The following is an 18230-nucleotide window of genomic DNA, read 5'->3' as shown; positions in this document are numbered from 1 at the left end:
AGTGTCACTGCACTCCAGTCTGAGCAACAGAATGAGATTTTGTCTCTAAATAACATAAATAAATGAAATACTTTGACATGTCACTATCATCCTCTGAGTACTTTCTTATCTTTATTATATTAAATATCATGAGGTCATACTGACACCTTCAATTCCAATCCAACAGCACAGAGTTCTTTCTGGCTTTCCTCCTTTCCATGTTTGTAACCCCAGCAATGAAAAACCTATTTTTAATCATTTTGAATGTAACTTAGTTTATAATGAGTGTGTTGCTGGTTTTTTTTAAAAAAATATTTTTCCCCACTTGTATTAATCTTTGTTCTTCAAGAAGAACAAAAACGCCAGCGTTTTCATTCATTTTATTCAACCAATAAATATTTATCAAGCAGACACTATGTGTGAGATAATCTTATAGGGCTAGGGATATAGCAGTGAACAGAACATTGTATTGGGGAAGGAATGGTGGGGAAAGAGAACAATAGAAAGAAGGCTAGGAAATGGGAAAGCTGGGATCTGCGCCCAGAGAGCCTGGCTCCAGATTCATGCTATCGCATCTGCCTCCGATTGCTTTTGTATTATGCTCTCTACCTTTTGCAAGAGTTTACAACTCTGTTGAATCCAATAAAAATGCCTTTGTCAGTTTTAAATCTAGACGATGTGGAGCTTTGTGCATCTTCTGTGTTGTTTAACTTCTCAGAGACTCAGTTTCCAAATGTGAAAACGAAGATACTAATCTCAACCTGCTGTGAGAATAAATGAAGTTATGCAAAGTGCCTGGAGCTATTTATGACACGCCGTAGGTATTATTTATTTAGAGAGAGGGTCTTGCTCTGTCGCGCAGTCTGGAGTGCAGTGGCACCATCACGGTTCACTACAGCCTTGACCTCCCGGGCCCAAGTGATCCTCCTGCCTCGGTCTCCCAAAGTGGATTACAGGAATGAGCCACTGCACCCAGCCATGTCACAGGTATTTTAGTTAAGTTTATTTTCCTTTTCTTTTTCAACACAAACGTTACACTATACAGTTTCCCCAGAACAGGGACTTTTTCTCTTTCTGATTAATTAAATCATTTGTTCATGTATTTATTCATTTTTATGTCCATTCGACAAGCATTTATTGAGAACCCAATATATACCAAGCCCTCTGCTAAGCATTAGGGATACAGAAATGGCACAGCCTCCATTCTCAATTTGCTCACAGTCAAAATCCAAAAGACACACAAATAATTATTAAAATTACAAATAATCATTAAAAACATAAATCATCTGATAAGTGGCTCTGATGAGAATTAGGAGAAGGGGCCGGGCATGGTGGTTCATGCCTATAATCCTAGCACTCTGGGAGGACAAAGTGGGAGGATGGCTTGAGCCCAGGAGTTCAAGACCAGCCTGGGCAGCATAGCAAAACTTCACCTCTGTAAAAAAGGAAAAGCAAAGAAAAATTTAAAGAATAAGAATAATAGGGCTGGGCACGATGGCTCATGCCTGTAATCCCAGCACTTTGGGAGGCCAAGGCGGGTGGATCACCTGAAGTCAGGAGTTCGAGACCAGCTTGGTTAACATGGTGAAACCCCATCTCTACTAAAAATACAAAAATTAGCTGGGGGTGGTGGCACATGCCTGTAATCCCAACTACTCAGGTGGCTGAGACAGGAGAATCGCTTGAACCTGGGAGGCAGAGGTTGCAGTGAGCTGAGATCACACCATTGCACTCCAGCCTGGGTGACAGAGCAAGACTTTGTCTCAAAATAATAATAATAATAATAATAATAATAATAATAATTTAAAAAAATTGAGAACTAGTAGAAGGGAAGGGTGGTCATAGAAGTTATCTTGAAGGAGCCGGGCGTGGTGGCTCAAGCCTGTAATCCCAGCACTTTGGGAGGCCGAGACGGGCGGATCACGAGGTCAGGAGATCGAGACCATCCTGGCTAATACGGTGAAACCCCGTCTCTACTAAAAAATACAAAAGAAAAAACTAGCAGGGCAAGGTGGCGGGCGCCTGTAGTCCCAGCTACTCGGGAGGCTGAGGCAGGAGAATGGAGTAAACCTGGGAGGCGGAGCTTGCAGTGAGCTGAGATCCGGCCACTGCACTCCAGCCTGGGCGACAGAGCAAGACTCCGTCTCAAAAAAAAAAAAAAAAAAAAAAAAAAAAAGAAGTTATCTTGAAGGAAGAGGCTGTCATAGCAAGGTCTGGTACAACAGAATTTTGCTGTCAAAGTTACAAATAATAAATAGGTGAATGATGCCTGTAATCCCAGCACTTTGGGAGGCCGAGGTGGGCGGATCACTTGAGGCCAGGAGTCAAGACCGGCCTGGCCAATATGACGAAACCCCATCTCTACTAAAAAAATACAAAAAGTTAGCCAGGCATGGTGGCAGGTGCCTGTAATCCCAGCTACTTGGGAGGCTGAGGCAGAAGAATTGCTTGAACCCAGGAGGCGGAAGTTGCAGTGAGCCGAGATCGCACCACTGCACTGCAGCCTGGGCGCCAGAGCACGACTCTGTCTCAATAAATAAATAAACAAATAAATAGGTGAATAAATCCAATTCAGTTCAACAAATACTTCGTAGAAGACCCTACTATGCAAGGCATTGTGCTCTGACTGCAAGTATGAAGACGAAGCGGCAACTTCTAGTTCTACTAGCAGATAACTTCTACAACCAGATGTTTCAGTACTAGGTAGAGAATTCAATGTGGGTAGGCAGACTAGTGGGACAATAAGAAGGGGAAGGCAGCTCTAAGCTCTATCTGCCTAGGCTTCGTAGAATCAGTGCAGTGTTGAAGCTTGGATAGATCTGGTGTATGAATGGGAGTTATTGACAGTTTTTCTTTTCTTTTCTTTTCTTTTTTTGCAATAGGTTCTCACTCTGATGCCCAGGCTGCAGTGCAGTGGCATGAACATGACTCAATGTAGCCTCTACTTTCTGGGCTCAAGTGATCCTCCCACCTCAGCCTCCCAAGTAACTGGGACTAAAGGTGCACATCACATTAGCCTGGCTAATTCTTTAAATTTTTTTGTAGAGACAGGAGTCTCACTATGCTGCCTAGGCTGGTCTTGAACTACTGGCCTCAAGCAATCCTCCCGCCTCAGCCTCCCAGAATGTTGGGATTACAGGTGTGAGCCACTGCTCTCGGCCTTCACTGACAGCTTCTAATCAGAGGCATAACATGGTCAGATTTGTATTTGTTGGTAGGATGGAAGACTAAAATCAATGACACTAGCCAGTAGGCTGGATATACAATCTTTCTTGATAGCTGTAGGCATTTGGTTTCAGGGTCTTGCAGTTACCAAAATGCAGGATGCTCAAGTCCCATATATACAATGGCACAGTATTTGCATACGACCTACACATATTCTCACATACCCTTTTTAAAAATTACTTTTTTTTTTTTTTTTTTTTGAGAGATAAAGTCGAACTCCCAGTCTCAAGCAATCCTCCCATCTCAGCTTCCCAAGTAGCTGGGACTATAGGTGCATGCCACTGCACTGGCTCCCATATACTTTAAATCATCTCTAGATTACTTATAATACCTAATACAATGTAAATGCTACGTAAATAGTTGCATTGAATTTTAAATTTTGTATTATTTTTTATTTGATTAAAAATATTTCTGGTCCATGGTTGGTTAAATCCATGGATGCAAAGCCCATAGATACAGAAGGCACCGTGTGTGTGTGTGTGTGTGTGTGTGTGTGTGTGTGTAAATATATACGTGGATAGGAGGCCTGAGGTAGACGTTTTACCTGGAGATACAATTTGGCAGTGTTTGCAATTACTCAGGGAGAGTCTGTAGAGTGAAAAGAGAATTGATGTAAGCTTGCGAACCAACATTCCTTAAACAGCGGGCAGAGAAAAGATAGCCCTGGAGGAAACCAAAAGACAACAGCAGATGGGGAGAAGAGGAAAGAGTAGCGTTACCGGGAGTGAAACGAATAGAAGAGGAGCCGGGGAGGATCAGAGGGAGGGACAATTGTGTGGAATGCAGTACAGAGGTCAGAAAAGCGTCCATTTCATTTGGCGGTAGGTGACCTCTCCCAGAGCAGTTTCGGTGTTAGAGGTTCAGGCGGGAATTCCAATGCAAGAAACCAGCGAACGAATGAGTGAGTAGGGAAAGTGAAGGTGAGTACGTTAGCGAATTAGCGAATAAATCAAGTCTGTGCCCCCTCTCTTGCCCGGGGGATTTCCAGGGCCAATGTCGCACTTTGGTGCGGAGGAAAGGCCTGGAAACGGCTCGGGGTGACGCCTAGGAAACTGTCAGCTTTGCAACCCATAGGCGCAGCCCCAAGGTCAGGGTCACCTCGAGCTTCCAGGCAACTCGTCACCTTGACAACCAACTGAAAAAAACCGGAAGGGATGGAAGCAGCGGATCATCTCGCGATATCTGGAACGTCTGCGCCGGCCTTCGTGACCTAGGACTTGTTTCCAGCTCTCGCGAGACTTGAAGGGGTCGGAGCGCCGGGGCCGGCCGAGAGGAAAGCTGGAGGCGCGGGTGGGGAACATGTCGGAGTCGGAGCTCGGCAGGAAGTGGGACCGGTGCCTGGCGGATGCGGTCGTGAAGATAGGTAAGGGGCTTCTCGCCCCTGCGGGCCCGGCAGGTAGCCGAGCTGTTGGCTCCAGGCTGCGCTGCCCCGGAGGAAGGAAGGAAAGCCCCACGGGAGGTCAGGCCGCTCGGCCTTTTCCGGCCCCTCAGGCCAGGGCGAGCCGCCAGTTCCCAGGCGGGCGGTCACTCGGGCGGCGCACATAGACCCGAGGAGCCGGAGCAGCCGCCCGGGTGCGGGGTGGAGTTGCAGCCCCGAGGAGGTGGTCGGGGTTGGCAGGTGGCAGGACGGTCGCAGAGCTCTTGAGTGGAAGCCAGTGTCGAGGCACACCCTCTTGCCGGAGCCGCCGGGTTCTCCTCCTGGGTGGTGCATCCCCCGGCACGCCGCGGGGTACCGGCTTAGGAGGCCACGCTGCTCCCCCGCGGAAATCAAAGTGCCTTCTGCAGAAGGTCACCTGGAGCATTTCATAGACACCGCCAGGTCCTGATGCGAGTTGCTGTCATTTCCGACTTGCCACCTGATTTGAGTCAGAGTACTCTGGGGCCTGAACTTAGAGACAGAGGGGTGATGATCTGGAGAGAACTGCGCTGAAAAGTAAGAAGTTGTTCACGTTCAGTCCTTAATGGAACTCTGCGTAGTCCTTTAACACGTGCTCAGTGACGGCACAAATTATGAAGTCACTGTATGGCGGGGAGGGGAGAGGAAACTCGTTTATTGAGCGTATATGGTCTTCATTGTGCGAAATAATCTTTTTACAGGCTATGAAATGGAGTCAGGTGAAGGAATTTGCCCACGGTCACAGCTCACAAATGGCAAAATTAGGGATTTAACCTAGGTTTTCTGGGGTCAAGTCCCATGCTCCTTCTTTGGTATTAATTTTTGTTACCCAAATGTGATGTTTTTGTGTGGTAATCTTAGGGTATTTAAGAGGATTTAGGATTGTGTCTTTGAATGAAAACATTGAGGAATAAGATTGTAAGCTCCATGAGAGCAGGGATGTTTTCTAGTTTAGTCACTGCCCCATCCCCAGCCCCTGAAAGAGTGCTTAATAAAAGTTGTTGAGAGTGAGTCAATAAATGAAACAGCTTATCAGTTAACATTTCACCTCTGAATTCAGCACTTACAGTCAAGTGATTTGACGCAAGTTATTTAACTTTTCTGTGCCTGATTCCTATTTGGAAATTGGTAGTAGTAATTATTACTATCTCATAGAGTCGTTGGGAGGATTAAATTAGTGAATTCGTGTACAGGCTTGAATATGGATCACTTAGGAATGGGTTATTTTGGAAGCGACTAAACAGCCACTTTTGTTTTATTACTGTTAACAGCTTGCAGTTCAGAGAGAAGACTTAACACCTAGATATGAAATGACCACAGTAGTTACTAGGCAATGTCATGTAGTTAAGAAACGGCTTTGAGCTGGGCCAAGTGGCTCAGGCCTGTAATCCCAGCACTTTGGGAGGCCGAGTTGGGAGGCTTGCCTGAGATCAGAAGTTGGAGACCAGCCTGGGAAACAAAGTGAGACCCTTATTTAAAAAAAAAATAATAAGAAGAAGGGGCTTTGGAGGTAGACAGAGCTGAGTTTGAATTATCCACTCTCGCTCTTCTCGCCCATCCTTGCTAATTTTGTAGCTTTGGGTAAAGTCTCTTTCTCAACTACGAAGTGGTGGTAAAAAGAAATTTACCTGAAAGTATTAAGAAAAGTAAAGGACAGAAAAATACATAAGCTACTTAGCACAGTGCCTGGCGCTTTATGTATACAGTAAACGGTAGTCATAATAACTGGATTTTAAAGTTTTTAAATGTATTTTGTTTTATTTCTATTTATTTTTAATTAACTAACTTTTTTTTATAGAGGCAGGGTCTCCCTATGTTGTCCAGGTTGGTCTCTTAACTCCTGGGCTCAAGCGATCCTCCTGCCTCAGCCTCCCAAAATGCCAGGATTACAGGCATGAGCCAGTGCGCCACACTTATAATAGTTGTTTTTTTATTTTTTGAAATAGGGTCTCTCTCTGTCACCCAGGCTGGAGTGCAGTGGTGGGATCTCGGCTCACTGCAACCGCCGTCTCCTTGGGCTCAAGTGATCCTCCCACCTCAGCCTCCCAAGTAGCTGGGACTATAGGTGTGCGCCACCATGCTCAGCTATTTTTGTATTTTTTGATAGAGACGGTGTTTTGCCGTGTTCCTCAGGCTGGTCTGAAACTTCTGGGCTTAGGTGATCTGGCCTCCTCAGCCTCCCAAAGTGCTGGGATTACAAGCTTTAGCCACTGCACCCAGCCAGTGGTTGTTGATATTAATATTATTGTGCTACTCAAGACCACGTGAGGCAGTGAATAGTGTCACTCTGTCTCTCATGCGTGGAACATTGGTAGGGGTGCGTCATATACATGTGGAGTAATTAAATGAGGCAAGGTAATGTACGATCTCAGGTATAAGTTGAAATGAATGATTCAGACTCTTGCTGTAGGTTTGTATATTAAGTGACTGAAGGGATGGGCTGAGGTCATTCAGTAAGACTCTTACTGACCTTTGTAGAATGGCTTGGGATTGAATAGTCAGGTAGGATGGAAGAAGAACTTGACAAAAGCCAAGTTGGATTTCATGAGGAGTAAATTGAAGCGCAGAGAGGTTAAATAGCCAGAAGTGGCGGAGCTGGGGTTAGAACCCAGACATCCTAATTTCAGTGCAGAGAGGCTGGTTTAGGTGGAGTCAGAACTGTGAAATGTCTTAGAGATATTCCATTTTATCTTGGAGGTGTTTGAGTTGACTGTTGACTTTTTCACATGCATTCTGCATATTCAACACCTCTGCCTTAAAAATCTATTGCTTCCAGGGCTCACTAGGCATAGGCTGGTGGGTGATCATGGGATGGTTTCAAGCAACAAATATTTATTGAGCTTTGGGTCAGTCAGCGGGCAAATAGAGAAGCATAAGACATTTCACTGCCCTCAACAGGGAATTGATGTAATATATTAGGTTGCCATTTAAAAAAAAAATTGGCAAAGACCGCAGTTACTTTTGCACCAACCTAGTAAATGAAATTTTAGTATGATTGTTCTGGCAGAATGAATTTGGAGCAGAGGAAACTAGCAGTACTGTGATTGTGAGGTGATAAAAGTCTGACCTGTTAGAGTGGAATAAATGGGCATATTTGAGAAATTTCAAACTTTTTCCCATCTGTGAACTAAGGGAGTTGTCCTGTTGGGCTGAGAGAGAGGGCAGAAGAGAGAAGAAGCAAGGGAGGCTTTAGTCTGAGTTGTCTTTGAGACGATGAAGGTGGACGCTCTTCTACAGTGAATGTGTTGCTTCCTGTTGTCTCTGGGTAGTGAGGTTCTGGAACTCTTTAAACCTCATTGGCTGCTTGCTTTTCTGGTATTTCAAAATGGAGATAGAGACTCAGGGAATGGCAGCCTGTGGTAATATAGTTAAGAGGTTTGGTGGAAGATACAGACAGGAAGAGAAGGCCAATGCAGGCTTTCCGCTACATCTTTATAATTTCCTTGTGGGTTTTTGTTGTTTTTGAGACAAGGTCTCATTGTGTCACCCAGTCTGGAGTGCTGTGGTGCAATCACGGCTCACCACAGCCTCGACCTCCAGAGCTCAGGAGATCCTCCCACCTCAGCCTCCTGAGTAGCTGGGACTGTGGGTATGCACCACCACACCTGTCTAACTTTTGTATTTTTTGTAGAGATGAGGTTTCACCATGTTGCCCAGGCTGGTCTTGAACTCAGGGTCCAAACGATCCACCTACCTTGGCCTCCCAACGTGCCGGGATTACAGGCATGAGCCACCACACCTGGTCCATCTTGATAATTTCATACTCTGGCTTGGCACAGACTGAAGGGAAGCCATGGTGAACGCACAGCAGCTTCTGTGAGTCCTTCTCTGTTTGGTTGTCTTATACCTAAAGTGTTTTGCTTCCAGGGTTCACCAGGGTTATTTTCCCACTAGTTTGCTGTAAGATGACTATTTTAATCACTCGTGTTTAGCACAGGTGTTGTATAGCTGAGTTAAATAGCTTTCTTAAGCCTGTACTTTAGGGAGTGGTCGCTTAAAAAAGTCTTCTTCAAGGATCTTTTCTCCTTGAAGCTTGAATCTTAATAGAAACTTACCGGCCGGGCGCGGTGGCTCAAGCCTGTAATCCCAGCACTTTGGGAGGCCGAGACGGGCGGATCACGAGGTCAGGAGATCGAGACCATCCTGGCGAACACGGTGAAACCCCGTCTCTACTAAAAATACAAAAAATTAGCCGGGCGAGGTGGCGGGTGCCTGTAGTCCCAGGTACTCGGGAGGCTGAGGCAGGAGAATGGCGTAAACCCGGGAGGCAGAGCTTGCAGTGAGCTGAGATCCGGCCACTGCACTCCAGCCTGGGAGACAGCGAGACTCCGTCTCAAAAAAAAAAAAAAAAAAAAGAAACTTACCGTATGATTTTGTCCTGTAGGAAGAGATACATTTATTTATAAACACTCTTGCCCCATTACTGTCTTAAGAAAAGCAATTCTAGGCCAGGCACAGTGGCTCATGCCTATAATCCCAGCACTTTGGGAGTCTGAGGTGGGAGAATCACTTGAGCCCAAGAGGGTCGACACCAGCCTGGGCAACATAGTTAGACCTCATTGCTGCAAAAAATACATATATTAGCTGGGTGTGGTGGCGTACACCTGTGGTACCAGCTACTTGGGTGGCTTGAGCCTAGAGGTTGAGGCTGCAGTGTGCTGTGATCACACCACTGCACTCCAGCCCGGATGACAGTGACAGAGCAAGACCTTTTCTCAAAAAAAAGAAGAAAAGCAGTTATATTTTACCTGTTTATTCGGGTTTTTAAAGCTCTATTTATTTTGTATCATAGTATGGAAGAATAGGTGATTTCTAGTATGGTTTGAACTGATAAATTAAGCTCATGGATCTGAAAACAACAGCAAAAATTAAAACCCGTGTCTCTCTCTTCGTGGAAGGCAGGTCTGAGTGATGGGCACAGTGGGCCCTTACTTGTTTTGTTACACATCCACTTCTCTTTTTTCCACTCTTTAAGCCCTTGTTCCTTTCTTTTTCTTTATTCCTGTCACATTTTTACACTTCTTTTTGACCGCTATTGTTATTCCTGCCACTGCCACTACATACATTGCCTAGTTCATCTGTAAAGTTTGACATTGATAGGTCTTTTTTCCTTAGTAACCCTGTTAGCATTTAAGAAGTTCCTAGGTATTCTGTTTATTCTTTATCACATCATTTTTCTTAATAGCATGTTTCACCATTTGAAATTTGTAGTTGGCTTCTTTACTTGATTGTTCCTTCTCCCTGGAATGTAAACTTCATAAGAACCGAAGGCTGTTGTGTTCACTGTTGATCCCTTAACCCCTGGTTTAGAGGAGGCATACAATAATTATTGTTAAATGAATGACATGTATTGCTGAGAATTGTGTAGACTCTTCTCTGCCCATATTTGCTTCTTAGAGTGTGTTTATTAACTGAATGAATTAGTATTTAACTGAAAAACTCCAAGTAAAGTAGATTTCTGCCCGTTCACATGTTTGATCATGTATCCTTGTGTTCTGGGGACTTATACCAACTTTTAATTTCATCTGGGAATGTAAGTTACTGTCAGTAGATCTTAATAATAAAGTAGTATTAAAAATATTTGGGAATAGTCAACTGAGAAACATAAACCAGAGAGCACTTTTGTATTTAAACAAGTAGAGGGATGATGTTGGTTTAAGGGGTAGTGCCAAAGCCTTATTGCAGGAAATTAAAAAGGAGTGAAGAATATTACATTTTATGAATGGCATGTTCCGTTAGTTTTATGTGAATGCGTCATTAATGGGTTTTGCTTATTTTATGGATTTATTTTTAAGTTTTATCAGATTTATTAGATGCTCTGGCTTTCTTTATCCACTCAGTTCAAGTGCTGTGTTGTTCATTTTCCTTGTATGTATGGATAATCTGTCTTAGTGCCCATGAGCATGAATCAGCCACACATTTCTTGTTAGTGAGACTAGAAGGCATAGTGTCTGATCAACAGAGGAGACTTTAAATCGTTCTGGTCTCCACAGAGCCGATGTCCTCAGCTTGGGCTTGTCACCCTGGACTGGATGGGAGGTTATGTCTGTTTTCAATTTCCCAAGGAAAATAAGATTTTAGGAGATGAGAAAAGTCAGACTTCCAGGGGCTGCTTCCCTGTGGTTTGAGAATTTATGAGTCCTGCAAGTGTGGGTCATAGAAGCACTAGGCCGGGCACGCTGGTTCACGCCTGTAGTCTGCGCACTTTGGGAGGCTGAGGCAGGCAGATCACCTGAGGTCAGGAGTTCGAGACCAGCCTGGCCAACATGGCGAAACCCCATCTACTAAAAATACAAAAAAGTAGCCGGGCATGGTGGTGCACATCTGTAATCCCAGCTACTTGGGAGGCTGAAGCAGGAGAATGGCTTGAACCCGGGAGGCGGAGATTGCGGTGAGCCAAGATCCTGCCATTGCATCCCAGCTTGGGCAACAAGAGCGAAACTCCGTCTCAAACAAACAAACAAACACAAAACAGAAGCAGAAGCACCGTCATTGCCCTCAGAGTTCTGTTACAACTTACTCTTCTTGAATGCCGAAGGCTTGCACCGGCAGGCCGGGGACCTCTTGACCAAATTGATGTTGCTCATGTGACAGTGGCCAGGCCTCAAACTATGGATTTGCCAGAGGACACTTTGAGGAAAATCTGATTTCAGCACTTCCTGGATTCATGCGGAGGTCCTGGGAATCCTTAGTGTGACTTGGAAAGCTTTAAAATTGGCTGTGTCCCTTTTCTCTTTGTTTTGCTCCAATGTGAGACCAGAGTAAGGAATATCTAGTCTTACTGATCCATGTATTGGCCTAGAATTCTAGTTTATTCTAAAGGAAGTCAGGTTGTGTGGCAACTCTATTTTAGCGTTTGAAGAAATTCATTGAATGGTAAGCTGAAGAGTGACATGGTTGGAATTTTTGATTTCAGAAAAATGGTTGATAAGAATGAATCAAGGGCTAGCTAGGATAAAGGCAGGGAGGAGATGTCATGGTGGAGGGTGAGGTCGCCCAAAGCTAGAGAGTTTCCTGGAGAAGGCTGTCCTGGCAAGCCAGGTGTGTCTAGCACAACAATGATTTCCGTTATCTTAGTAGCAAGGAAAAAGGCAAGTCATGGACATTTTCAAACAGCCTTAGAATGTATTCAGTTCAGTGAACTGTAGTGGTGGACACAGGCATTTTGTTTTTCTTTTCCTCATTTTTTTCATTTGAAATAAATGTACCAGTAAATACCTCTCAGCCTCAGTTTTCTTTTCTATAAAATGATAGTACTTGCCACAGAGGGTTGTTGCAAGTGAGGATAAAATGAGATAATCTCTAGAGCAGTTAGGATGTTGCCTGTACTTAACTAAATATTAACTGGAGGGTGGGTGTGGTGGCTTATGCCTGTAGTCGCAACACTTTGGGAGGCTGTGATGGGTGGATCGCTTGAGGCCAGGAGTTTGAGACCAGCCTGGCCAACAATGGCGAAACCCAGTCTCTACTAGACATACAAAAAAATTAGCTGGGTGTGGTGGTACGTACCTGTAGTCCCAGCTACTCGAGAAGCTGAGGCATGAGAATCGCTGGAACCTGGGAGTTGGAGGTTGCAGTGAGCTAAGATGGAGCCACTGCACTCCAGCCTGGGCAACAGAGCGAGACTCGGTCTCAAATAAATAAATAAAAACTGGAGGTTGTTACTGAGGAGTGGAGGTAAAAGAGTTAAAATAATTAACACATTTACCCTGATCTTGGCTATTGTGGGTCGTAGGTGGGTCTTATTGTGGGTCTTGGCTACTGTGGGTCTGACAATCAATATTCTAGTTTATATATGTCATAGTAATCATTAATGTATACTTCTTGAAGCAGTTTAATACTGGGTATTGCGGTAAGCCTTGGCAGGGGGTGGCACACAGGTGAATAGGCACTGGCCCTACCCTGGAGGGGCTTACTACCTTGAGGAATGTGAAAGGGATGAGGGACATTTGACCCCCATTTTGGAAAAGATGCAGACATTTAATAGGTGGACCAGGTGTTTCAAGCCTTCTAAGTGTCCCAGAGGAGAGGGATACTTTGATTCCTTCTGGGAATGATGAGAATGACCATCACTTATTGAGCACTTAACCGCATGCCAGGCACAGTGCTAAGCATGTTATGTTTTACGTCATTATCTCATATCCTTGTAAGATATTTCTCCATTTTTACAATGGAAGCTCATGGTGGCAGAATCCCTCCTTTAAGATCACAGGGGCTACAGCTGCAAGGGTAGGAAGGTGAACCTCATTCTTGTAGCTATCACATGCTAATGCAGGAGATTTTATCCTTTAGGGGTTAGAGGACTTATGTGGGCGGGGGAGGGTAAAAGATGAGGCAGGAAAGGCGGAAGGGTGTAGGAAGTTACGGAGATTTTTAAAACTATTTTGTTGAGATATATTTCATGGCACAAATTTTCCTATTTAGAGTGTACAATTTTAGTTTATTCACCAAATTGTACAATTATCACAATCTAATTTTAGAATATTTTAAGCTTCCCCCAAAAGAAACACTGGACACAGCTGCTCCTATTCCCAAACTCTCACCAGCTACCTTAGCCCCAGGCAACCACCAATTTACTTTTTGTCTCTGGAATCTCCTATTCTGGACATTTTACGTGAATAGAATGATATAATATGGAGTCTTCTGTATCCGGCTTCTTTCACCTAGGTAGTGTTTTCGGTACTCGTCTTGCTGTGGCATTTATCTGTTCATCACTCTTTTTTTGTTTCCGAATAATGTTGTGTGGTATATTTGTACTACATTTTCTTTATCCATTTGTCAGTTGGTGGACATTTAGTTCGTTTACACTTTTACATTTTATGAATAATGCTGCTGTGATCAAGTGTACACGTTTTTGTTTTGTTTTGAGATGGGGTCTGTGTTGCCCAGGCTGGTCTCAAATTCCTGGGCTCAAGTGATCCTCCTGCCTCAGCCTCCTGAGTAGCTTGGATTACAGGTGCATGCCAGAGTGCTCAGCCCCCCAATTTTTATGTGGACATGTTTTCACTTCTCTTGGATATATACCTAGGAGTGGAATTGCTTGGTTGTGTGGCAATTCTGTGTTTAACATTTGAAGAAATTCATTGAATGGTAAGCTGAAAAGCGACATGATTGAATTTCTGATTTCAGAAAGATCACTAAAGTGATGAGAATGAATCAGAGAGTGCTAGGATGCAGGGGCGGGGAGCTAGCTTAGTATATTATTGCAAATCCTGCCAAAGATGAGCTGATCAAATGAGGGGAAGCATGAACTAAGATGGGAGCAGCAGGAGTGGAAAAGAGAGATACAATGATGCTAGTACAGAGGTTATATTTACAGAACTTGAAATGCAGGCTAAAGAGTGGGAGGAGTCAGGTGGTGCCAAGCCTACATAAATGAGCATGGTAATGCTTTTGACAAATAGAAAAGGCAAAAAGGGGAATAACATTTTGTAGTTTCTTAATTTCTAGTGTGTCTTGAGATAGGTCTCTATATGCAGCTCAGTTAACAGAGATGAAAGTTACTGGTTTGTCATGCATTCATCTTCATGAAAAGAAAGGATTTGGCCTTGCTTCTTCCTTGTTAAGAAAGTATATGGCCAGGGCTGGGCACGGTGGCTCACACCTGTAATCCCAGCACTTTGGGAGGCTGAGGAGGGTGGGTCACCTGAGGTCAGGAGTTTGAGACCAGCCTGGCCAATATGGTGAAACCCCATCTCTACTAAAAATACAAAAATTGGCTGGGTGTGGCGGCACATGCCTGTAATCCCAGCTACACAGGAGGCTGAGGCAGAAGAATCGCTTGAACCTGGGAAGGGGAGGTTGTAGTGAGCCGAGATCAGGCCATTGCACTCCAACCTGGGTGACAAAGCAAGAAGGCTCTGTCTCAAAAAAAAAAAAAAAAAAAAGAAAAGAAAAAAGAAAGTAGGACAGTAAAAAACTTAGCAGCTGAATTGCCTTAAAATTAACCAGCAGATTTTATGTATTTGTTCAATAATCAAGTATAGTTAAATTGCTTGAAGTCATTTTAATGTTTAAAAAAATACTAAAAGAGGCCATTGAATAGTCATGGAAAAAGAAAGCAAATTATTGTTTTTCTTTAAGTATCAGTTCATCTGATAGATGTGGGTTACCACAAAGCATTGGTGGCTCACCAAAAATTGCCTGTTGGTAGCCTGTGTTTGCAAACTGATACCTCTCTATTTCATGGAGTGATATCAATTAGGTTATACTTAAATACTTCAAAGGCTTTTGATTGTTTATTGGTTTGGGTTTTAAATTAGTACATGTTAATTGTTGAATTGGGTAGCCACATTTTGTTTGTCTTATGTATATTTAAACAATGTGACCAAAAATACTTTTTCCATTTGTGGCAGCAATATGAATAATGGAACATTGTGACCTTCTAGAGAAGTATTTTCTGTTAGTATTACAGAATAATGTAATTAGGCGCTATATGGAACTTGAAAACATACTTAAATTTTTGTTCTGGCTGTGGTTTCATGCTTTCCTAAAATGTGGCCTGTAACAGTTTATTAGTAAATACGCTGAATTGCTTTCTTTGGCAAGTGCATTTCGGTATTGAATCCAAGTAAAAACACAAATATTTACTTATAAAAGTCATTTGGTGTAGTAATATTTTTCCTATGGCCACTGACCCACTAGTGAAATGTTAGGGCATTGCTAGATTGGATCCTGTTTATTTAAAGGCCAAGAGAGGGAGAGAAAGAGAAAGCTAACATTAATCGAATGCCTATTATGCCATCATATTTGGTACACTATTATCTCTTTTTTGCTTTCCCAACAACTTGGGAAATTTATATTATCTGTTTTTCCAGCAAGAAAAGTAATGCTCAAAGAAGTTTATAGAAATTGAGAAGCTGATTTTTAAATCTCTGAAAATGTAAACAATCCAAAATAGCCAAACCAATTTTCAAAAAGAACAAAGTTGAGATTCTTGTATTAGCTGATTTTAAGGCTTACAGTAAAGCTACAAGACAGTGTGGTGGTGGAGAAGAGCTGCACATATAAATCAGTAGAATAGGGTAAAGTCCAGAAATAGACCCATACATAAATGGTCAATTCATTTTTGACAAGGCAATTTAATGGAGAAAGGAAAATATTTTCAGCAAACCATGCTAAAACAACTAGGTTTCCATATAGATAAAAAAATGAGCCTTGCTTAAAAGGATCGTAGACCTAAATATAAAAGCTAAAACTGTAAAACCTATAAGAGCTTTCCAGTGTGGAGTCTGGAGACAACGTGCAGAAATGGCATCTCGAAAGGGGAAGGAAAAGAAGGAAGAACAGGTCATCAGCCTCAGACCTCAGGTGGCTGAAGGGGAGAATGTATTTGGTGTCTGCTATGTATTTGCATCCTTCAATGACACTTTTGTCCATGTCATGGATCTTTCTGGCAAACAAACCATCACCATGTGACTGGTGGGATGAAGGTGAAGGCAGACCGAGATGAATCCTTGCTATGTTGGCCACCCAGGATGTGGCCCAGAGGTGCAAGGAGCTGGGTATCATTGCCCTACACATCCAACTCCGGGCCACAGGAGGAAATAGGACCAAGACCCTTGGACCTGCGGCCCAGTTGGCCCTCAGAGCCCTTGTCTGCTTTGGTATGAAGATCAGGAGGATTGAGGACGCCACCCCCATCCCCTCTGACAGCACTCACAGGAATGGGGGTTGCCGTGGTCGCCGTCTGTGAACAAGACTCCTCAAAGTATTTTCTGTTAATAAATTGCCTTCATTTAAAAAAAAATAAAAAAAGTAAAACCTATAAGAGAAAATCTTTTGTGACCTTGGGGTCAGAAAAGATTTTGGGGGATACAAAAAGCAGTTTCAAAGAAAACTGATATGCTGGATTTGATATAAATTAAAAACTTTTGCTCTTTGAATCGCACTATTAAGAAAGCAAAAAGGCATGTGTCTTTACAGCAGCATGATTTATAATCCTTTGGGTATATACCCAATAATGGGAGGGCTGGGTCAAATGGTATTTCTAGTTCTAGATCCCTGAGGAATCGCCACACTGTTTTCCACAATGGTTGAACTAGTTTACAGTCCCACCAACGGTGTAAAAGTGTTCCTATTTCTCCACATCCTCTCCAGCACCTGTTGTTTTGACTTTTTAATGATCGCCATTCTAACTGGTATGAGATGGTATCTCATTGTGGGTTTGATTTGCATTTCTCTGATGGCCAGTGATGATGAACATTTTTTCATGTGTCTGTTGGTTGCATAAATGTCTTCTTTTGAGAAGCATCTGTTCATATCCTTCGCCTGCTTGTTGATGGTGTTGTTTGTTTTTTTCTTGTAAATTTGTTTAAGTTCTTTGTAGATTCTGGATATTAGCCCTTTGTCAGTTTATTGTGGGACTATTCACAATAGCAAAGACTTGGAACCAACCCAAACGTCCATGGATGACAGACTGGATTAAGAAAATGTGGCACATATACACCATTGGAATACTATGCAGCCATAAGAAATGATGAGTTCATGTCCTTTCTAGGGACATGGATGAAGCTGGAAACCATCAATCTCAGCAAACTATCGCAAGGACAAAAAACCAAACACTGCATGTTCTCACTCATAGGTGGGAATTGAACAATGAGAACACATGGACACAGGAAGGGGAACATCACACACTGGGGCCTGTTGTGGAGTTGGGGGAAAGGGGAAGGATAGCATTAGGAGATATACCTAATGTAAATGACGAGTTAATGGGTGCAGCACACCAACATGGCACATGTATACATATGTAACAAACCTGCGTGTTGTGTACATGTACCCTAGAACTTAAAGTATAATAAAAAAACAAACAAAAAAAGAAAACAAAAAGGCAAGCCACAGAATGGGAGAATATACTTGTAATACACATATCTGATAAAGGGCTTAGAATTCATAAAGATCTCATAATTTTAAGGTTCCCCGGCCCCCATAGATTCAGGGTCTCACATGTTGCTCAGGCTACTACTTCTGGCCTCGAGCAATCCTCCTGCCCCAGCCTCCCAAAATTCTGCGATTTAAGATGTGAGCCACTTTTCCCAGCTTTTTTTTTTTTTTTTTTTTTTTTTTTTTTTTTTTTTTTTTTTTGAGATGGGATCTCACTCTGTCACCCTTGCTGGAGTGCGGTGGCACAGTCACGGGAGCCTCAGCCTCCCGGACTCATGATCCTCCCACATCAGCCTCCTAAGTAGCTAGGACTACAGGTGCATGCTACTACATCAGGCTAATTTTTAAAAAAAAATTTTTTTAATCATAAGAAGACAACAACACTATACCAGTGGTGGATAGGCACATGAAAAGATACTTAACATCAGTGGCTGTTAGCGAAATGCAAATTAAAATCATGAGATATACCTACACACCCATTAAAGTAGCTAAAATTTTTAAAAACTGCCAATACTAAGTGTTCATTAAGCTGTGAAGCAACTGAGACTCTTATACACTGTTCATGGGAATGGGAAATGGTAGAACCACTTTGGAAGACTGTTTAACCGTTTCTTATAAAGTTAAACATATGATATAGCCATTCTACTCCTAGATATTTACCAAAGAGAAATGAAAACGTATCCACACAAAGACTTACACATGAGTATTCATAGCAGCTTTATTTGTAAAAGTTAAAAAACTGGAAACA

General features: G+C 43.0%; 1 protein-coding gene and 1 pseudogene across 1 annotated transcript in view; both read left to right on the top strand.

Moving 5' to 3' along the window:
• The first annotated feature begins 4444 nt into the window (after positions 1 to 4444).
• Positions 4445 to 18230, top strand: part of MICOS10 (mitochondrial contact site and cristae organizing system subunit 10) — a 31375-nt gene continuing 17589 nt past the window's right edge. The window contains exon 1 of the mRNA XM_007980253.3: positions 4445 to 4567. Within this exon, the coding sequence (XP_007978444.1) occupies positions 4504 to 4567 (64 nt within the window). The 5' untranslated portion in view covers positions 4445 to 4503. The remainder of the gene's footprint in view (positions 4568 to 18230) is intronic.
• On the top strand, positions 8935 to 16357 carry LOC103225474 (small ribosomal subunit protein uS11-like; annotated as a pseudogene).

Source organism: Chlorocebus sabaeus, chromosome 20 (genome assembly GCF_047675955.1).
Source record: "Chlorocebus sabaeus isolate Y175 chromosome 20, mChlSab1.0.hap1, whole genome shotgun sequence".
In the NCBI taxonomy this organism is placed as follows: domain Eukaryota; kingdom Metazoa; phylum Chordata; class Mammalia; order Primates; family Cercopithecidae; genus Chlorocebus; species Chlorocebus sabaeus.
This window is presented reverse-complemented; position numbering and strand designations above follow the sequence as displayed.